Source organism: Mytilus galloprovincialis, chromosome 2 (assembly GCF_965363235.1).
Source record: "Mytilus galloprovincialis chromosome 2, xbMytGall1.hap1.1, whole genome shotgun sequence".
Lineage (NCBI taxonomy): Eukaryota > Metazoa > Mollusca > Bivalvia > Mytilida > Mytilidae > Mytilus > Mytilus galloprovincialis.
The window spans coordinates 101,982,929-102,006,775 of record NC_134839.1 but is presented as its reverse complement, the minus strand read 5'-3'; the positions used below and the strand labels follow the sequence as shown (position 1 = coordinate 102,006,775).

The following is a 23,847-nucleotide window of genomic DNA, read 5'->3' as shown; positions in this document are numbered from 1 at the left end:
ATTATTTTCGTGTTTGTCTGTATACTCTGTCCATATTTGTCTGTCTACTATGTCCTTAAATATACTATAAATAACTTTATACTTTTTATTATCAATTTCAAGTTTACTTTCCTCCGCTATCCCTAATATATAATCGTTGTTTTAGTATATTTATGTACATAGTTATAATATAAATAATTAAGATAAATCTGAAAAAAAAAAACAAAGAAAAAACGGATTTTGGAAAAAAAATAGGGGGAAGGGCTTTACAATTGTATCAAGCACTAATGTGAAAGTCCCCATTTCAAAACTGTCACTCAACAATATAGTTTCTAAGAGAATGACAACTTTCCCCTTTGCCTGAACTGCGAGTACGCTAAAATTATCATTTCAAATAAATGTTTAATCAATTCGAAAAAGATGCTTTAAACTCAGTCAGAGATATATATTCACTGACTGTGAAGTATGTAAATGAAAAAAGACGCCTGTGGTAAATCTAGTACTTTTGATCGTGGATATCAAAGATCATAAGACACAGACATACCTCTAAATATATATATACTGAGTTTCTGGCACTATTTTGCTGCTGATCGAACGGTGATAGTGACAACCAGTATGGAATTAATCTACAATGCACCATATTGTATACGTTTTCAAACAGCTTTTTGTGTGGATTTTCCTAGTGAGTTGTGGGGACTGTCGAGAACAAGAATTGATGTAACTCATTCAAAAGGTAAAATGTCACTTTAAATTTAAAAACCATTTAACACTGATATAATTATAATATGGTACCTCTTTAATGATCTGAAAACAATTTTGAATTTCGCACAGTAAAAAGAATAGATGATGTTAATAGAAAATCTTTATTGGGTTTGTTAAAGCAGTTTAAGGCATCATCGGCATTCCCTTAAACTCAGTGTAATACGATTTTAGAAACGAAAATTACAAGGCCACTAACAATGATGTCTGCTTAGTAGCTATAGTTGATTGATTGATGTTTAGCGTCACGTCATTCTAGAAACATCATCTGAGCTATGTCTATGTTCTCCAGTGCTTCATGAATTAAATGACCGACATAGTCAGGTGATCTTAAATAATTAATTATTGTTTAAATGAAATAAATTGTAGTGAAGGTAGTTATAAAAAAACATAAAGCATTACAATATAACCGAATGAATCGTGAAAATTTAAATGATTCTCTATAGTTGTGTTCAGTAGAACAATGAAATAAAATGGTTCATTAGAGAAAGCATTAAAAGCTCTCTAGTAACGTAAGCCATACTGAAGTTTGTATATCAGGGGAATTATTAAATCCGAATATTAATCATATATAATAATTTAATCCTAAATATTTTTGCTGAACATAAACATCACGTACATGCATTACTTGTGAGGAAAGCTGTTGCTTCTAAAGTTAGGAAATAATTTTATGTAGAAAAATGTGATTTTTCAAAAAGAATAACCAGTCGTACTAGATATTAAACCAACATGTCGGCAGTGGAAGTGTCTCGGCAGGTAAGGGCTTTTCATGATTATAGTTTCATAAACATCATATACTTTTTTTAAGAAAGAATTATACTCATTTCATATATGACTATTTCCCCTGTTTAAGCAGATTTGTTTCTGATCTTAAAAGGATATATTGTAGTGTTGTATACACCAATGAGACAGACCGATAAAAACTAGAAAAGGACTTACAAAGGTAAATGTGCAGTGTTCAACAACTTTTACAGACAAATGACTGTCTTGTTCATTTGGGCGCATTTTACGAATGCGCGAAAATACAATGCACTCAGTGAATTAACGTCCGACTGTAGACAAATGGTTTGAATATATTTAGCAAAGTCTATCAAATTTCTGTCATAAAAATCAACTTTTTAGTGGGCGAAAAATACTTAGCTAGAAAGAAAAATCACTAGTGATATGTCTGATTTCTGTACATTTACCTATGTCGGAGGTAAACTAACACTTTATTATGAAAAACTTCTAAACTGTCGAAAACTAAGGTTTCAGATGTCTCATTCAAAGTTGACCTAGATGGATTTAACATTTTTTTCTTATGTAACAATATTCTCCTCTCGTATTCAGTTAATTATAAATCCTTGCAGTTTTGAATGCATACGTTCCGGATGAAGGCCAGAAATTGCTTCGGACGCATCCACATTTATATGTTTGATATTGCTCGTTGATACTTTGCCTTCTCATCTCCTTTTATGATTTTTTTTATCTAGAACATTGAAAAAAGGTACAATATGATGGTTTAAAAAGAACTCCTAACCCTTTTTTAAAAAATCATTTTACATTATTTTAAAAGAGCAAACGATATTGTTTCAAAGAATAATCACACATCAGCCTTCAAGTTCATGGTGTGCTCATATAAAATACAAACCTTGTAACACTCTAGTATCAGCTATTTTACATACGAGTTTTGTCAAATTTGGTTGATTTTTTTTTTTTGCAAAATCGAGGAAAATATTTGAAAAATTATTACAATTATATAAGCGACTCGAGCATTTAAAAAAAAAACAAAATGCAATAATTCGTCAAAAGACATGTGTGAAAGTATTACATGTTCAATTGGAATGTGAGACGTGTCTGCAAGCAAGGGCATATAAATCCAATTGTCAATCAAAATATAAAAGTTGTCAAATCCTATAGAAAATCGAATGTATATTAAATAGTGTATATCACGCCATTAAGCCATGTTTCAACATTTGTTTATATTTCGATAAATAACAATGATATTCATATCTTTGTATGACTTTTGAAGGCATTTGGATACAAAATGTCAAATTAACATGATTTTGTAAAAGTAAGCGTCGAAGTATGTCTGTAGCCGAAAGATAATATATAGCTTTACCTCCAAAATAGTTTTGGTTCTGGTACCGGATGTTCTATCGATACATTTGAGGAATTTAAACTACGATTTGCTAAAATATGTCAAATTGCGCTTTTAGATTCCCTTGGGCATTTATTATTTCGTGATCTATTTAGAAATATATACATCCTCAAAGTGCACACAAGGACTGAAGGACTTTTATTGAAAATGGCCCGAGTATGAAAAACAGACCACTTTAACATGTTTAAGTATGGAGATATATTCTTAAACTTTTGTCTACACCTTTGACTTGTTGAATTGTATCTAAAAATCGAAAAAAATATGCGGCTTTATCTCCTTTTTTCCCTGCACAAGAAGAGACTTAGACTAACGGAAGGGGTACTGATAATTGTAAATAATTGAACAAATTAATAAATAATAAAGTATTATGACCCGTACAACATATGCAATACTAGAAAAAGTTGACTTATCGAAATTGAAATTCTATATAGTTATTTGAAATTAGCAATTTAAATTATTCAGATTACTTTATTCATATAATCTTCGATGCAAATATTTACCAAAAATAGCAACGACGTAACCATATTTCAGTATAATATAGTCTTTTTATTATTCAATATTTCATTTATAGTCGATTTAACGTTTTCTGTTACTTTTTTTTCATTTTTTTAGAAGAGGTTAATTTCTAATATTGCCTTTGTCTTCATACTTTATTTAGATTTTTACTAACTAGAATGGACAATAATATTTGGTCAATAATATTAAGCCATAGTAGGTCAACGTATATAAGTTTAGCTTCTTATGCAATTTTTAAAAGAATCGTATTAATTCCCAATTGGTATTTAATCATTTAAAATTTAATCTTAAGATAAAGATTGTTTTGTTCTTTTAGTGACCAAAATAAATATGTAACCAACTTAACCATATATCTATAACATTTACTTTGTATCCTCTGTGGCTAAAGTAACATGCTCGACACTTGATCATATAACGTTTATAAATGACAAGTCTAAAGAATTTAGTGATATTTTCACTTGATTTTGAAAAAAAGCTGTATTTGTCTTAGGTCACTTGCCTGTATGCACCAATATCAAACGTCCACAGAAATATTAATAATGAAATCTCGTTTTATATATCGTTGATTCAAAAATCATTGGGAATTATTGCCAACTGTAATAACAACCACGTGTAATAGACCTTTAAAATTTCACAAATTAATGTATGTTTTAAGACGTATGGAGAACTAAAAAAAATATTGTAACGTTATTGCATTTCATAAAATTGTACATATTTACTGAGAGGTGAAAATATAAATTGTGTAACTTAAGAACTAGTAATGAAAAAAATATACAGTAACCGTCATATAAACTTCAATCTTATGTCTGTTATATTAAACTAAATCACATACTGATATTTCTTAAATTGGTAACAACAAATCTACAGAAAGATGTTGAAACTGTCGACCATGCACCATATACGGTATACAGACTGTTTAACTTATCGGAAAGGCTTAAGGACCTTATCCGACTCATCAATATCACATGCGGAATCCCCAAAAGAACTTTCTTATAACATTTCTACCCGTAAACTACGTTTAGATATGTTCCTCTGACTCTGTATCGACTGAAAACTATTAGTAGACGTCGGCGACAATGGCATACTTTTTTACATACAGATCCCTATGTTTGTCACAAGAGATAGGAAAATAATTAGTCTTGTAGTGACTGGCTGGTTCATAAGTTTTTGTTTCAGTTAAGTAAGACCAATTTTAGATCTTGAGTCACAAAAGAAGGATGAAAAAGACAAACCAATTATGAGGTAAAATGTAATGATCATATAACAAAGTCACAACCTATAGAGAGTCGTGGTGTAGTGGTTAGTGCATTGAGACTAACACAAACGTTCCTGGTTCGATTCCTGTTCCGGGATGAACATTTCAGGGACTGAATTTTCGGCTCTCCCTTGACACCATTTGCAAGTTTGGTCTTGAGGAAACGATGATAGTCCGTCGGAAGGGGACGATAAATGGCTGACCCGTGTTTAGAGTGACCCAAATCTCTTGCACGTAAAAGACATTCTTGTAGATTTCAAAAATGAGCAGGCTAATGCCGCTACAAGGCAGCACTCTATGTTTAAACTTAAACTAAAAGAAATAAACTAAATATCGTCAACCTTTTTCCTGTATACATACTTATACATCAATGTTTTGGGAATTCAACATATTCTTTTTCATTAGTAGGGATGAGCACTCGCAAATGCGTTTAAACCCTTCACTATCTCTATGTATTAAACTGCCCGATGTTATAAACGTGAATTCAGTGGTTATCGATGTTTTTCGATGGTTGCTGCCTGTCACAATTTCTGACACCTTTGAGAGCGGATCGATTGTTTATTCAAGTTTGTTTAAATCCAATGTAGTTTATAATCCAAAACATTTCTTAATTTTAGTAAAGATTATTAAGAGCCTATGCGGAATGTAATTCCACCTACGGCTGTACATATACATCGTGGTGAACACAACTGTTGATCAATCAATGATAAATACTCTAGCTAAGTCTAGTTTGTATACGTTATTTTGTATTAGCTGTTATTGTGAATGTACTAACTTTCAATAACTGAGATTGGTACTTTGTGTCTTAATTTTTCTTTGCGTGGATCTGATGAGTAAAGCCTTTATAGTTTGTTCCTATGTTGTGCTGTTTCATAACTGTCTCAGGTTAGGGTTGAGGTTTGGTGCCCGCAAACATGTTTAACTCTGCCACATTTAGTATGTAACTGTCCGGAGCCTGTAACTCTTTGGTTGTCGATTTCTTGGCTGTATATCATATACAATTTGTTTTTCGTTTACCGTATCTTATATAAATCAGTCCGTTAGTAATCTATGTTTGGGTTATTTGATATCTACAACATTTGGTCTCTAATGCAAAGTAGTATCATTAGTTGCCAGGCATCTTCTTTTAGTTTTATCATAAACTAAACAATTACTTATAGTCACCAAATAGTCCATGTTCAGTCGGTGTGTTTCAACTTGTTTCGCTCCTAAACAACGGAATACACTTTGAACTTTGACCCTTTTTCTCTCCGTTGATAGTCGATTCACCGAGGCAGTCGCGTCATAGAGACTACCTAATTTTAGGGAATTTATCAACAACAACAACAAAACTGGGTTTGGATGAACCTTCTCTTTAAAAAAGCTCAAAGAAAAATGTCTCAAACTTCATACTTGTCGTGATGTTATATCCCCGATTGTATCGGATGAGAATCGAAATCAAAATCAAACATTAGACCATATTTGACACCCATCGTACCCTATCTCTTTTAGAGAAAACATAATGCCATACCATCCTTTTGGAAATTGAAGACAACAGCAACTTTTAAGTATAGGATTGCTTAATGTATGACGTGATTTTAGGGACCATTACCAATAATAGTATAATAGACAATATGATATTCGTACTTATCTTATGTACAGTGTAACCTTATCTCGTTTCCTTCTTTGATAATTTGAATAAGCCAATCATAAAAATTGGCAAGCTAAATTTGTATCATATTTCAATCGTCATATATCGTTCATTATTACATAAGGATCCGTTCACTATATAGAACTGAATATTCAAAAACGAGATTTACAAACGTGATCATTTAATTTCACTTTTTCTAATATACATAGATGTTTTGGAAGGAAAAATTAACTCCGCATATACATTTGACTCCGTTAAATAAACATTCATAAAAACAGACACTTAAAAAAAAAAGAAAATTAAAAGTTATCTTTTTTGTTCATCAGATAAAAGATATTTGAAAAAAAATTCAGTTGAAATCTAATTCCATATTTCTTTATGATAAAAGGCTGAATTCTAGCTTTTGATCTATATCCAGTATCAGTACCTTTAACTTTGGAAACTAACCGAAAAACTTTCGAAAGAGATGTAACAACAATACATTTTAATTCTCCCTGTCCGTAAAACAAAATTAAACTAGTTATCAATGCTTTGTCTATTTTTTACTACCTTGTCCATCATATTTTCTAATACTTTGTCTTTATGCCCTTTTGTGTTTTTTTGATACTTAATGACGGGGCTCTTCTTTTTAGAAGTATAGACAAGCGGCTAGAAGGACAATGTAAACTTCTCATTTACATTCTGCAAAGGATATGCCTAAAACAGCTATAGACTATATTGTTTTCATTCTTTGAACGACAAAATTATTTTATATCACTACCTGTGTGACGTTTACATTCTGATGTCAAACGCGCGACTCTTCGTCAGAGGTCCCATTTTTTTCTTTTTTTTTTAGAAATTTACTGTTACAAAAATTTTAATTTTTCTTCTCAGAAAAACTACGGGTTTTCTTACCCCAGGAATAGATTACCTCAGCCGTATTTGGCACAACTTTTTGGAATTTTTGGTCCTCAATGCTCTTCAACTTTGTACTTGTTTGGCTTTTTAACTATTTTGATCTGAGCTTCACTGATGTATCTTATGTAGGTAGACGAAACACGTGTCTGGCGTATTAAATTATCATCCTACATGGTACCTTTAATAACTATTTATACCACTGGGTCGATGCCACTGCTGGTGGACGTTTCGTCCCCGAGGGTATCACCAGCCCAGTAGTCAGCACTTCGGTGTAGACATGAATTATATATAATTATATCTTTTTTATATACATTCACTGTTATAAAATAACACAATGTTGACTGCTGTACCCCTAATTTTGATTTTTTTACACATTATGTCTGTGTTTTGTTCGCGCTTTGTGTCAATATAATGGAATTTGATGCGACTGTCGTACAAGTGAGAGGTTTAGCTATAAAACCAGGTTAATCCACCATTTTCTACATAAGATAATGTCTGTACCTAGTCAGGAATATGACAGTTGTTATCCATTCGTTTAATGTGCTTGTTATTTTGATTTTACCATTTGATTAGGGACTTTCCGTTTTGAATTTTCCTCGGAGTTCAGTATTTTTGTGATTTTACTTTTTAAGCAAACATTGTTAAGTTTATAACATAAAACTTAAGTAATGTAAAGGTACTAATGAAGTAATATTTTGAAATTTTAGTTCATATGCTTAGCTTATTTGAGAACAGCATATTAAATCTTTACAAGAAACAAAAAAGTCATGGTACCAAACAGGAAACCCACAGTAGTACATGAGTCCACTTTAATTCAGTCTTGACACTATTCTTTATTGCCCTCGTTCCATGTAACTGACTTTATTCTAAATGGTATAGTATTTCAAAAATCATTCACATTTACCTAATTGTCTAGTGAATTGTAATGACCTAGCCGTCATATTAACCTTTGTGTAAATCAAGTCTCATATATGTAGTCTAGTAAGAGTTACGATTCGAGAGTCATATTAACCTTGTACATGTTTCATAGAAGTGATGTAATGTAAGTAGAAAAATTTAGAATTTAAATAAGTTAATCTAAAATAATCTATTTAGATAATTGAAAACAAATTAGATTAATGTTTTATGAAGGTTGTTTTAATAATTTGATTTTTAAAGACCTGTTTCGAACAAGTCTTTTGATACTCAAAGTACTACTGTTCTATTAACTTTTTCGGGCATCCCAAAATTCTAGCTCTGATTTAGTTTGGCTTCTTGTTTTCAATTCATTCTTTCATTATTTATGTATCTAATTCATAATGTATAATTACATTGAACTAAGATGTTGATTACATAACACAAGCCTGTAAAGAGTCTGTTCCACAAAAAAGCGCACAAATCTGAATTAGAAAAAATGCAGTTTTTTCCTTCATTGTCAATTTTCAAAAGCTTAAAAAGTCAGACCTAAAATATACCCTGAATGTGTACAACCTTTTTATCGGAGGAAAATTTTGTAATATACTGTAATTTTTAAGGGGGCATTAGCTGTCAAATTCATGTTTACCAATTTGATTCAAATTCTCATATTTGATTTATAACAAACCAAAGCATATATCCAAATTATAAAAAAAAATATAGAATAAATAATTTACGATGCAGATAATTGATAGTATGTATCAGAATTTCGTGTGTATTTTACTCTAGTCGCCTCTAACTAACCATCGAGGTGACATTTGAAGATTGCCGACTGTTAAATAACACAATATAAACATAAATATAGATATAAATAGACAGATAGCGAACACGTGCAATTAGATTTTTCTAGGTCTGTTTGATTTCATATCACACGTTAAAGATATGCTAATCAACGTTTTTACTTGTATAAGAACAGATTTTGCGGATCGAATCCGTCAATTAAATTGACTGCTTTCGTTTCAATTTCAAGGTCGAGACTCTTTTCTTTTTAATAACTGAACTCGCTTATTTATGCATATAACATCTCTAGTTAAAGGGTTGAATTGGAGGTCACATAAATACAGAATAAATAAGGTCGAATAGCGATGATTCTTAGATTATTTTGACAAGATTGAACCAAACTGACTGCTTAAATGGAATATTTATTTGACTATTTGACTATTTGACTTTCATTAATTCAAAATTCTGCTCGATACTCCATTTGAAAAAAAAAATCTGCATTATAATCAGTGCAAATGTACTGTGTCCATTTTTTTAAAAGAAATTTTGAAAGTCAAATTGTATAAAAGAATACGTTTGTTATTTGATATCGTATTATTTTACAATGGTACGAAAAAAAAAATATTAAAAAAATGACAGAGTGAACTCCAGCTTTGAATTTCAATTCATAAAATTTAACACGTGAGGAGTTTTTGAATTCATTGCTTTATAAAAGTATTGTTCTGATGAATTGTTGGAGCAATGAAGCATTCATAATTTGGATAAGTCAGGTTTCGCAGACTTATTTTTAAGTACATTTTCTTTGCTTATTGACCAAGTTGTTCAAGATTGAAATATGATCATTATTTTATGCACTGCCTGTGAATAATGAAAACGTGTAGATACATATATTCATAAAATCATAAATTGTGAAGCAGACTGAGTATGGAAACATGGATATTGCATAAAGATGAAGTCTCATCAGGTGCGTTGACAAGTTAAACAAGTATTGCCTAATATATATATATATAATAATGTTTGTTACAATACTCTAAAATAATTTAATTTTGGATGTAACGCGTCTTCTAATTGGCTGACGTTGTTTCGTTATCAGCATATAGACATAATTAAGTCATGTGACCGTGACGTCATCAACGTTTTTTCATGGTTTTCTACGGTTTAAAATGGAATTTAGAATTGAATTATAAGAAATGACTGTAATATTTTTTCTGTCTATTCGAAATAACATAATAAATGTGGTGCACACTGTTAAATAACCCGCTACGCGCGTTATTCAGTGTGCACCACGTCTTTTTATGTTATTCCTTCATAGACAGAAAAAATATTACAGTCATTCCTTAAATAGTTTTTAAAAGTTAGAAGAAAATGCCAAATAATAATCGTAATTCGACAATCGACATCACGAACAACGTCATACATTTGTGTCCACCCACACTGTCAAAATAATCGACAACGACGACATTAAATATTAGATTTAGTAAGAATAAGGTAGGGAAAATACAGTTTGTAGTATAAGAACATTCTAAACAGATTGTTTGCAGAGAATATGTAACATTATCAGATTACCATGTACTAATAATTTGACTTTTATACAAATTGAAGAAATATAGAATATACAGAATCGTAAATAAATGTTGAAAGTTAAAGGGACACTAGCTAGCTACGAGATATATAAAAAATCTAAAGTCTGATTTTTTTGTTTGTTAAAAAATTAATGAAAGTGAAATAGTGAAATAATAATTCGCTTTTAGCAGTCAGTATTGGCCGTACGGTGACCTATAGTTGTTAATGTCTGTGTCATTTTGGTCTTTTGTGGATAGTTGTCTCATTGGCAATCATACCACATCTTCTTTTTTATAAGTTTGTCAAATTAAGCTTAGAAACATCGACGATGAATTTTTCACTTGCAAGTGAACAATTCGACCTCATTTAATCCGCATTTATGTGAACTTTAATTTATACCATTACATGTAGCTAGATATGGATAACGAATGAATTGTGCGTGTTTGGTTATTTAAAGGAAAATAATCTAAACATTGAAAGTAAAACAAAGATTAATCACAAAAAGTATTCTTATACAGGTGAAACGAAGATTAACATATATTTTTGTTATGTTCTCATCGTGAGAGGCCAATTGAGAAAATCCATATAATTGGTACATGTTTATTATAAGACTACATGATAGAACTGCACGTTATAAAACCCCAGTGTGTTATATATTATAGATAAAGTCAATGAACTTTAAGCACGTGTAACTGTTATAATGTCAATCAAGATAAGACAGGCGGAGTCTCTATAAACGTAAACATTGACCAGATCATTACAATTTTTAATCACTATATGACCTTCAACAGACCTAAACAAATCCAATTACAAGAGTTCGCTTTCGCTTTCTATTCCTATATATATTTATGTTTATATCGTGTATATGAACATCGGAGGTCTTCAGAGGTCAACTCAATACTTGATTAGATGGCATGAAGATTAAAATTTACATGAAATGAAGCTACATATTATATAGCCCATGCCCTGTAAATTATTTAATGAGACTTTTAATGATTTGGATAAATGTTTTACATGGTTTTAAATCAAATATCAGTATTTGAGTCAAGTCGGTGAACATGCATTTGACAGCTAGATCGAGTTGTAATAGTACTCACTAAGTCAGGAATATGACAGTTGTTATCCACTTGTTTGATGTGTTTGGGCTTTTGATATTGTCATTTGATTAGGAACTTTCCTTTTTGAATTTTCCTAGTAAGTCAGTATTTTTGTGATTTTAGTTTTCATTGCATTTTTGTATTAATATGCGTCATATAATTCAAATGCAAATGATTTCTAATTACCTATGAATAATTTCAGCCACTCCACAACAGCCACAATAGCTTCGGAAGTACAGATGGTGACGGTCGTTTAACAGTAGCTAGCACAGTATCAGGATCCTTTTCTGTCAACTCAAACTACAGTCATGGAACAGATAGATTTTCATCTTTGTCCAGACTAAGTAGAGCCAGTATCAAACTTAGAACCACATCCAGCTTCCCCAGTATTCTAAGTTTGTACGAACCTATACAGGAAGGGGTAAGAATACTTTTTAGTTCACTTCTAATAATTATATCAATTATAATAATATGAATAAAGTTTTAATTACATTTTTTCGTAAACATTTGTTTGTTTCTTGACAACAAGAAACAACTGACTATTATGATAATTACTTTTGTCATGTTCATTATTTTTTACAGAAAGTTTATCAAGGTGATCGTCAAAAGCCACCATTTACTGATAGAGGACCTCAACGAAAGAAAGAAAAAGGAAAACCAAAGCGTTTTGCAAAATCGAAAGAGTGGGGAGAGCATTTGGATACACGATTCAAAACTGAGGTAATCTATAAATCATATGATTGAATTTTACCCAAGTCCGTTTATGTCTCGTTCGCTCCTCTAAATAAAAAGATTCGCAATGACAATGAACACTATTCACATTAGATTGATAACAAAAGGATGTACAATTTGAACAAAGATTACTTCGCGATATTTTTACGTTAACCAAATCATAAAAAAATAGAAATAAGAACAAACACCACGAAGTGGACAGTTTTAATGTGTTGTGGCGCTAATATCAAGGAAACATGACGTTAAATGATTTCATGTTGATGTAGATAGCCTCATATCGTAGATACCAGGATTAAGACGTTCGATTCGTCTACTTAACCCTCGTCAGTGAATTTGCCTTTAAAAAGATCAAATAAAGTTTGAAGTTGGTGAGCACTGAGAAACCAAAAAATCCAAAATAGTTTGCCCAAATCTAGCTACAATAAATATTCTTCGGGTAGAATCGACAAAAAAGTTTTGCCAAAAATTAATTTACAAGTCTTATCAATGTTAATGCATTGTCAACACATAAATGCTGACTACTAGGTTTATGTTCGCCAATTTTATGAAGTAAAATATGCCCAACTGATACATTCGTGTAACAATATCTGAACTTATCTAAATAAACTGGTCAACCTATACGTCACCGAAACATGATGTTAAGTATCAGTATGCTTAATTCTGTCTAGTAAAAATTAAATAAAAAATGATATGAAAAAAACTAAATGTTCTTTCCAAGACTTGAATTCCAACCGTTCTGTACCTCGGTAGGACTGATTGAAATCTGAATAGTTAAAACGTTTTTTTTAGTATAATATGCACTGGCTATAGAGAACTAAACAAAGGGGTTATTATAGAGTAGTTATTGCTGTAATGTTGACAATTATAGCTTCAATTAAACGAATTTCTATTTTTACTTTAGCCAGTTAGATTATCAAAGCCTGTAAGTTTTTCGTTAGTCTTTTGATACAAGGTGTTGGCTTTCAAATTTACAACATATCATTCGGTTCATGTGGTGTTGATTTTTAGCGATACTCTTTTGCTTGCACGTTGTTTTAATTGGTATAGATATTGATTTTTTTTATATTAAAACCGTACTTAATATTATCGTCATACACATATGCACAATCACGGTTTTACAATTTTTCGATATCCATATTTTAGCTAAGCACAAGGTCATGTTTTTCTCTGCCTTGTAATGACGTCTGCACACTTAATCATTGAAAGTTTGGTGTGTACTGATTGATATTTTAGTCTTAGATACATAATATTTTTCTTTTAATTGTTATTAGCTTTGAACGCTCAGATCTGTACTCCTTGTCTTGTCCTTGTTTTGGTTAGTGTGATTTATAAATTTCCTGCCACTTCTTGTCTGTGTTTTGTGAAAGGTTTTTCTACTTTGTATCGATCTGATAGGTAAATCCCTCTTCACCTGATTTTTATAGTTTGTTGAAGTGTTCCACCAGTTTCCAACATTAGAGCGGGACTGGAACCTTCAAACATGTTTAACTCCGCCATATTCTGTATGTGTTTGTTTCAAGTCGGGAGCATGTATTTTGTTGGTTTATGTGCATCATATTTGTTTTTCGTAGTTTGTTTTGTTATAGATCATGCAGTTGTTTTTTCATGTGTATTCTTTCATATCTTTTTTTTGTGTCGGGGCTTTTTATAGTCGACTATACGGTGTGGGGTTTTTCCTTGTTGAAAGCCGTACGGCTACATATCAATAGTTATATCCACTTTGAACTAGCAGTCAAAAACTTTAAGTACTCACAGATCTGAACAGTACGATTATCAAATGTGGTATAATAGAAGTAGTTGGCAATGAATTACATATACATTTACAACTATATGTCACCGTATGGCTTTTAACAATGAGCAAAACCCATACAGCATAGTCAGCTATATAAGGCCCCGAAATGACAAATGTAAAACAATTCAAATGAGAAAATCAAAGGCATGATAGTATGTAAAAATACACATGAAAGAAATACGATTATGATATGTAGAAACAAACGAAAACCACTGAATTACTGGCAAATAATGAAATGTGACGAGGTTGAACATGTTAGCAGGCACCCAATTCCCCCCAATCTGGCACATTGGTGTAACTGTACACGATATGAACAAACTATAAACATCAGTTGAAAGAGAAGGGCTTAACTCATTAGATCGACACAACGGATAAAAACAAGTAACAAAAACACAGACCGGACACGGCAGGGTATCTATGCATCTCTACAACATAAAAGACACCACTAAGTACAGACCTGAGATTACATTGTACTCGCGGCTACTGACAGCTAGTTCAAGGCCAATAAAACTAGTATAAAGATTTCATTAAAAGTTTGAGAGAATCACAACCTTGTGCAATGCCAAATTACAGGTGTCGATTGATTGTCTTTTTAGTTTTAAGAAATGTATAGACACCCATAATAAAAAAAAGCGATTATATCCACTGCATTTGAACTTTGGTGGATAGTTGTCTCATTCGATATCATTGCATTGTTTCTTTAACGCTCAATGAGCGATGTACTTATCTTACAAGGGTAATCATATGTTATAGAGTAATTAAGTGATTACAATTTTGGCCTCATCCACTTGTACATCTACTCCATAACATTAACATAGACTAAGACACCTTCTGATGACATTGGAGCTGACACATTGTTAATATCTCCCTATGGCACAATAACCAGATATATATGAACCACGTCATATGTAACAAAGAAACACAAACGTCATATAAACAAAGCATTTTAGCAAAAATGAAAGATAACAATACAAAAAATGTCAAACAACTGTAACAAATTACTGGATGTCGAATTACAACACATTCGAATCGATAAACTGTAGTACTCTATTAACTACAGTATACTCATATTGATTTTAAACAACTTCTCATTTACGTAACAAATTCATTTATGTAGAATCGTATTTTATGAACTGACCACCTTGATAGGACTGTGGTATACAAAGTGAGGAGTTTGATTTGAATTTACTACAGTATCATTTTTTATATATATAGAATCGGACAATACGAATAGAAGCAGTAGCTAGAGAACAAATGGACAAATACGATAAGTACATAAAAGAATTAAATACAAAAGTAGAAAAACAGAGAGATCAACAAAGAAAGCGCGATGAACAGTTTGAAGAAAGACTAAAACAGTTAGAGGAAGAGGTTTGAAATATGTTTGTTTTTAAATAGCACGTAAACGTAAATTTCTGAACGCAGGCGTGCTCCGCTTGGTAAGATACAAAAAATTGACAAAAAAATAAGTGGATGAACAAAAAGCTATTCTATATCATTTGAATGACGAAAATAACAATAGAAATATAATCACCAATACTTAAAACCGTCATGAATTAAACAGACTTTCATCAAAATATGCTTCCAAGAAAATGCAACAATGCTCTGTGTGTTACATGTTGTTATTGAAATGAAATACCTCAAACATGCTGAGAGAATCTTAAGATTTACAATGTGGAATTGTGGGATAAAATTTTTTTCTTAAAATTACAAAACACAATATGTAAAGCTCTTAAGTCACGAGGCTCTATAAAATTGAACACATTAAATATTAACCACCTAAAGGACTTCTTTTCACCTATTGGAAGTGCACCCAACATTTCTTTGCATATGATTATATATTATAAAACTTTAAATAGTTTATGAATCTTAATTGTTTTACAAATATCACGATGCAAATATCAGCCGCAATACAATGGAAACCACCATAAAAAAGGCAAAGAGACAAAATGATAAACCCAACTTTCTTTATAACTTCTTTTCTATTTATTATCACTGCAGGGTATAAATAGATTATTATGTTTTTCAATTATTTATTTTTTTAATTATTATTTTGTTTTCAGACAGGAGGGCCGTACTATATACCATAATAGAATACTCACAATATCATATGACATTGAAAACTATTGCAGTTAATAAGTCTAGCACGACCAAAAATAAATTATATTTTTTGAAAGTTATATAAGTTTCGAAATTGATTTGTAGGTTATCATGTCTTTTTTTGTGTTTTTTTTCAGGGAAAGAAGAAACATAAAATTGTAAAAAGACCAAAAGAACAATTTGTTCACGATCGCGAATACGTTAGAAACCTGCCTAAGTCCAATCTATCTAAGGTAGGAAAATGTGATCGCATATTATGGAACGGCACAGCTGTCTTATGTGGAACTCAGATATTACGTTATGTTGTTGCATTATTACTTAATGATAGTTTGTCTTTACATACTATGGTTTGGACATTACGTAATGATGTTTTGATATAACTCAATACGGAATAGTCATTACATAATGATATTTCGATAAGACATGATATGGTTTCGCATTGACTTAATATAGTTTTGTCATAACTTAATGTGTTTCTGTCATTACTCGAAGTGGTTTCACCATTATTAAATGTGGTTATGTGATTAGGCAATGTTGTTTTAACATTACTTGATGTGTATGTGACGTAACGTAATGTAATTGTTTCATTACATGATGTGGTTTTGTTATTTCGTAATGATGATTTGTCAATTCTTTATATGGCTTCAACATTATGTAATGATGTTTCAAAATTTGACGATTTTACATTTTATGATGTGTTTGTTTCATTATTTGATGTGTTCATGTCATTCTTTGGTGTGGTTATCCCATTACTACTACGAGGTAAAAAAACATGTCCATTTTGGAAAAAAATATGTTCTATTTTTAGACCGATTTCCATATGTCGTTTGTGTAATGCGCTTTGGATGAGTACTGCTATCCATTAAGTTAAGTTCAAATTAAAGTTCAAGTTGTTGTTCATAGTTATTTGATATGATACGATTTGTATGTCATTTTGCACAGTAAGAATTTAAACACATCTTGTTTTTTTAGATAACAAAACGAAACAAAACAAGACAAATTTCACTTTGAACAGTTCTTGGTATTCTATTATAAATATGTTTAATAAATATTAAATTTTCAAAATGTTTAGACTAGTGTACTACAAGAAATATAATAAAGTCGTGACAATCAAAACAAGCTTTATAATCACATCTTAATTTAGTTGGTACAAATAATACAAATAATACTAAAGAAATTTATCCTGTTGAACTAACTTTAAATAAAGCTAATACTAACAATGACCACTGCCCTTTCCTCGATCTTGATATCTATATCATTAACGGGAAGCTTAATACAAAAATTTATGATAAAAGAAATGATTTTTCATTTCCTATCGTTAATTATCCATTTTTAGATGGTGACGTTCCCTTGTCACCATCTTATGGTGCTTATATATCTCAACTTGTACGATTTGCTCGTGTATGTAACAACGTATTAGAAATTTAAGTATTACTGAAAAATTATTACACCAGGGTTTTCGATATCACAAACTAGTCAAAACATTTACTAAATTTTATCATCGGTATAAGGAAATAATTCGTAAATATAACTCAACATGCAGACATCTTATAAGTTCACGTATTTCACATCCAATCTTTTATGGTAATATTCTTTACAAAGCACAAAAATGTCAGTATTCACCTCAAAAACCTTTCAAAACCTTTAAACAGACTTATTAAAAAGGGATATAGTTACGATACTGTTGTCAGATCATTAAAGATTTATTTTCACGGGTTATGTTCTTCTCATATATTTTATGATAGTATGATACTAAACCGCCTAACGGGAGGGATTGTGCCTGATATTCATATGATGAAGATATAATCTTTCAATCAGGTCTGGAGCTCGCATGTCAGTTAACTACTAGTAGTCTGTTGTTATTTATGTATTATTGTCATTTTGTTTATTTTCTTTTGTTCTTTTGACATCGGACTCGGACTTCTCTTGACCTGAATTTTAATGTGCGTATTGTTATGCGTTCACTTTTCTACATTGGCCAGAGGTATAGGGAAGGGTTGAGATCTCATAAACATGTTTAACCCCGCCACAATTTTGCGCCTGTCCCAAGTCAGGAGCCTCTGGCCTTTTTTAGTCTTGTATGATTTTCAATTTAAGTTTCTTGTGTATAATTCAGAGTTTAGTATGACATCGATTATCACTGAACTAATATACCTATTTTTTTAAGGGGCCAACTTAAAGACACCCCCGGTTGCGGGAGTTTCTCGCTACATTGAATACCCATTGGTGGCCTTCGGCTGTTGTCTGCTCTATGGTCGGGTTGTTGTCGCTTTGACACATTCCCCATTTCCTTTCTCAATTTTAAGATATAGTATGTCTGCTAGTGCCAGTACGACTCTGGTCTTTTTGTCTATGTGAATGGTTAATTGATGTTAAGCAAGAACAAGCTCCGATTGATGTATCACATGGAAGATGTAGAGCAGGAATACATGAGGTCACCTCAATTTATTTGGAAGGGTTTATATAGCTGAGTCTTCAGTTTTCTGTGTAGAATATTGAGAACTGTGTGCTGTGCGTCTTTTTTGTTTGTGGTTTTCTTTTACTAAGTAACTTGTCATTTTTGATTTGCATTTGGTATCTACTGCATCAATTGCTAGAAAACAAGAAATAACTGTGAAGTGATTGTAGCAACATTTGCAAAATATACACTGCATTGCAAGAGTTGTCCCTTACCCTTCCAGAGCACCTGAGATCACCCCTAGTTTTTGGTGGGGTTCGTGTTGTTTATTCTTTAGTTTTCTATGTTGTGTCATGTGTACTATTGTTTGTCTGTTTGTCTTTTTCATTTTTAGCCATGGCGTTTTCAGTTTATTTTAGATTTCTGAGTTTGACTGTCCCTTTGGTATCTTTCGTCACCCCTTTGTATAGCATCAGTTCAAGATTACAATTGTGTTGAATATTAAATTTTTAATTGATCGCGGATAGTACTGATTCAAACATGTGACTGTTTTGGAATTAAACAAATGCAACTAAACTTTTGTATTTGTGAAATTGATTTGCTTTTGAAGAATATTGTTTCATTGAGAAACGAAAACTTTTACCTTCAAATGACAATCAGTTTTTAACGTAAAGGTGTTTAAACTAACAAATGACAATTCCGACAAAATATCATTTGTAACATCGAGTAATTATCACATTGATATATTTCGTATCGTTACTAATTTATTAAGTTAATTCGTATTATCTTATTTAACACAGATGGTTCGATTATCAGATGATCTCCAGAAGAAGGGTATATTAAAAACGCCATTAGATGTGGACAAATTTTGGAAAGATTTCGGCAGAAAAAGTATTGATAATACAGACATCTTTAAACGTGACCCTTTAACAGAAGGTAACTACTTTTTGTTGCTTTAATTTACAAACAGTCTTGTTTACATGTGCGTATTGTTATGCGTTTAACGTTCTACATTGGCCAGATGTATAGGGAGAGGGTTGAGATCTCATAAACATGTTTAACCCCTCCGTATTTTTGCACCTGTCCCAAGTCTGGAGCCATCGGCCTTTGTTAGTCTTGTATTATTTTTAACTTTAGTTCCTTTTGTATAATTTGGAGTTTAATATGGCGTTCATTATCACTGAACTAGTAAACATATTTATTTAGGGGCCAGCTGAAGGACGCCTCTGGGTGCGGCAATTTCTCGCTGCATTGAAGACCTATTGGCGACCTTCTGCTGTTGTCTGTTATATGGTCGGGTTGTTGTCTCTTTGACACATTTCCCATTTTCATTCTCAATTTCATTTTTAACTATAAAAAAGGCAAAGAGATTTTTTTATAAGTGGAAGCACGTCGATATGTGAATCTCAACTAAATGTGACTATCTAATACTTAGTTATTCAGAATCATGTCCTTACAATAAAGCTTTTATTCTCTTTTACAGTACCAGATAGCCGACATTGGATCGGTAAAAAGACAACATTACAATCCCTAGATGATAAAGCAAAGAAAAGAAAGCTGAAGAAAATATATGGCAGTCAGGATTCCAATCCGTTACCCACAATCCCTTCACGGAAGTCGAGACAGAGGAAAGCAAAATCTTCGGAGGGTAGTCGAATGATTGACAATCGAGTGTCTACTTGTGCTTCATTTTAATATGTGCATTATTATAACATATGATAATAGGATTGCACTGAAATTTGTAACAAATATAATTACAACCATCATATTAGTTTCTTCTTAACATTATTAACGAGCGCACTTCACGTCTAATAGACATTAAGTTAATGCAACGCCTAATAATGTATCAAAATTATACAAATTTCAGTGTATTTGAAAAGTCTACATAATTATTTGCGAAAACATTAACCCTTTTTAATGCACATTTGAAATGGAGTTCAGTAGATACGATAGGGCAAGAGTAAGTCAAAGAATTCTACAAACCTAACAAATGTAATGTGTACTAATTACATACTGTTAAAACTAGCAATGAATTGTTTGACATCCTCTTACCTTCACTTATAATCTTACACATAATCACTGTGACTAACAGTCACCCTTCTTTGTCAGATAATTTCATTTGAAACTCTATCTTTTTCCCCAAACTATGAACAACGTTTTAATTTATGCCATTTCTTTTGTGGTTAAAATGTTTATTCGAAATGGAAATAAGATGTTGATATGTTGTATAATTCATATCAAACAGTTCTACAAACATTCATATTGTTATGTCATGTCCATATGATTTTGGAGAATACAAATGGTTACTATTAAAACTAATACAAAATCAGTGGCAAATATTGAAATTTCTTGAACTATATTGACGCCGTTACTAGTGCCTTGTGGTACTATTTTAATTTTAATTTTTATGATACATGCTTTTTACTTTTACAGTTTGCAACTTAAACAATGCATTCAAACTCCCTCAGACAAAAGTTGACCCTCAACGATTTTGACTGTTTTTGGTTTTACGTACTCGCTTCCAAAAACTTTAATCCCGGCCACCTGTCAAAGGTTTTTAAAGAACACGTCTGGTGATAACTACAATCATTATCATATGTGTATATTATTAATCATGAATAAAAGGACAAAATAGGTATACGCCAATAAGACAACAACCTTGGAGAGGGTATATACAGGATTTAGCCTGTTATTCAATCAAATTCAATTATTTTCTTAAACCAATATGGCTAAAGAAGAAAAAACTCCACAACTAACAACATGAAGTACCTAGAGAGTTTGATAACACATATATTCATTATTAAAGTAATATCCTATTTATATTGTCAACATCATATTTAAAGACTTCTTTCTTTTTACAGAGAATCCTGGTACAAAAGGATCTGATAAAAGTAAAAGTGCATTTGACCCTAGTCCTGGACCATCCGAAAAACATTCGGAACTCACAACGCCATCTGAAGTGTGACTACCACCTTTCACTTAATCACCAATTTTGCATGAAAATGTTTTATGTATATAGTTTACCCATGTATATTACTGAAATTTTCATCATAACATTATTCAAAACCTGCAATAATTTCCTTTTCATTTTCATCTATGTAGAGACTTATTGATCACATGAATGACTATATAAATAATGCAGTCGTTCTTTCATGATATTTGCTATTGTGTCATATACCGATGACGGCTCTAGCTCGGTAAATATCTATGTTACAACATGATATTACGGTTTATGAAACATTAAAGGCTTTCAATAATTTTGATAGAGGTCTTGCAGGAATTCTATTTTATTTAAGGATAAAGTATGATACATGCAGGATATCCATTCACATGTAATGCCATCATGGTGTAATAATTGTACATCACAATCAAGTCGAGGTAAAGATCCGGATATAAGAAGCAAAAGTGCTTTTCTACAAATTTATTGAAGATTAACATAGAATATATTTAACAAAACAGATTGTTTTTGTTTAGTTGTTTTCATACGTCAAATATTTTCATACCATTCATTTAAGCTTTTAAGTTTGAATATTTTCCGATTTGAATTATCGCGAAGTATTTTTTTCAAGTGAGGTTTCAATTGATGTTTCGATATTTCGTTATCCTCATTTACAAAAAAAATGCTTGTCAATTCAAATTTTTTTTGCATTTTGGGGTTTCAGTATGACTTGACATACGTAATTTCAAATAACCAGAAAATAAAGTTTTGCGATTCGACTGGCTTAACATTGAAGTACCCCTACATATGAATTCTTTTGTCAACTTATTTTCCCTTTGAAAGACAAACATTACCAAGACTTTACAGAACGTTTACCTTTGCCAGTGATTTTTCAAAATTAAACAAAATTGTGCAGGGCTAGAAGCTAAAGAATTACGTTTTTTTCTTTTCGAATTTTTGAAATTTGACTGACCAAGGCCGATACACTAGCAGATATCCTCATTACTAACCTTAAATTTCATTGTTATTTAAAAGTGACCTTGTATGTTTCAGTCTGCTGGTAAAGTTATAGTATTTTGGTATATATATATTAATGTTATTATATATGAAACTCAGGGAACACACATTTTATGTGTGTATATTCATGGTTAAATGTTTAATTGTGTTTGCTTATCGAGAGGTAATGAGGCAATATAGATCGGAGAAAGTGAAATACCTAACACAAAGCTACAGTAAAATATGACAACTTAAAAAAATGAATTAATTGGAATGATTATTTCATTGCAAATGACAATACATTGCAAAATGTTTGTAATTCTTACAAAATCTGAAGAATGCTTTCAAGTAAATTTTTATTTCAGTGAGACAAAATTACTTAGTATTTAAAATTCTCTAAAACATATAAACACGAAAAAATCCTCTATGTTATTGTAAAATATTAAACAATGTGTCAGTTTTGTTTTAAACTATTTTTTTCATATTATATCATCATGCATGTACGTGCTATTAATATCTAAACTGTAATGTTTTAGGGTTAAAAAAATGCTTTCATTTAAACATGGACAATTTTATACAAATTTGTTTCTAGAATTTATTGAGTTTACAGGAAAATAGAATTGATAGATCAAAGTGTTACCAAACAGAACAGAATGTAAAACATGTGAAAATAAAACTGATTAAAACATATAAAGATAAAACTGATATCAAGTGTATTTTTCATGTGCATGTCATGCAGTATTTTGTAATTTTTCAATCACTTTACTTGCTTTTATGTTATTCAAATTATTATATTAATATGAAATTACAACACATTGCATTTGAATAAAAAATGTTTGAACAACGCTTACAAAACAGGTATAATTTCACCAGATATACCAGGTTTATAATTTTACACACCCTTACATCCACGAAAGACACGAATCAAACATATGCCACGCCAAATCAAAAAGAAAATAAAAAAAAAAAAAACAAACAAAACATATTGCTCCTAATAAGACAAAGGCCATCTAAATGTGGATGTGGAAAAAGTTTGTGTTTCGACTGATTCAATATTTTATTAGCAATTAATCTAAAATGAAATAAATTTTCCTGACGAAACGTTCAAAAGTGCCACCGACCGCGTCTCTATAAAAACTCAACATTGATACCAGGCTAAAGATTCGGGACGCTTGACACACGTTTCGTCTACAAACGACCAATCAATGGCGCTCAAACTCAACAGTTGCATGCCTTATCTAATACGAAATAGTAAAACGATTGAAAACCAAGACGATAAAAAAGTATGTGCCAAATACGATTAATGCTATATATCTCTGGGGGAGATAAACCTTTTTTGATTAATGCAAATTAAGTCTTATCAACAGGTCATTCACGAAAA

General features: G+C 31.3%; 1 protein-coding gene across 3 annotated transcripts; it reads left to right on the top strand.

Moving 5' to 3' along the window:
• Positions 1-1,306: 1,306 nt before the first annotated feature.
• Positions 1,307-23,171, top strand: LOC143065166 (uncharacterized). 3 transcript variants are annotated; one of them, XR_012975411.1, is made up of 9 exons: positions 1,307-1,494; positions 11,713-11,931; positions 12,093-12,230; positions 13,144-13,164; positions 15,250-15,405; positions 16,272-16,367; positions 19,333-19,468; positions 20,016-20,492; positions 21,394-21,466. XR_012975411.1 is itself a non-coding variant. In XM_076238571.1 (9 exons), exons 1-9 carry the CDS (start codon positions 1,468-1,470, stop codon positions 21,495-21,497), a joined length of 1,062 nt encoding a protein of 353 aa, XP_076094686.1. In that variant the 5' UTR covers positions 1,312-1,467; the 3' UTR covers positions 21,498-23,171. The 3 variants fall into 3 exon arrangements, 2 of the variants coding, with proteins under 2 accessions (XP_076094686.1, XP_076094687.1); XM_076238571.1 differs by having other exon boundaries at positions 1,312-1,494; positions 20,016-20,180; positions 21,394-23,171; XM_076238572.1 differs by lacking the exon at positions 13,144-13,164 and having other exon boundaries at positions 1,318-1,494; positions 20,016-20,180; positions 21,394-23,171.
• The last annotated feature ends 676 nt before the right edge of the window (positions 23,172-23,847 follow it).

Bases quoted from the DNA above. Each gene is read 5' to 3' on its own strand.
- LOC143065166 (XM_076238571.1), top strand. From the start codon at position 1,468: ATGTCGGCAGTGGAAGTGTCTCGGCAG. The intron at 15,406-16,271 runs GTTTGAAATATG...GTTTTTTTTCAG, and splicing joins TAAAACAGTTAGAGGAAGAG to GGAAAGAAGAAACATAAAAT. The intron at 19,469-20,015 runs GTAACTACTTTT...TCTCTTTTACAG, and splicing joins ACGTGACCCTTTAACAGAAG to TACCAGATAGCCGACATTGG.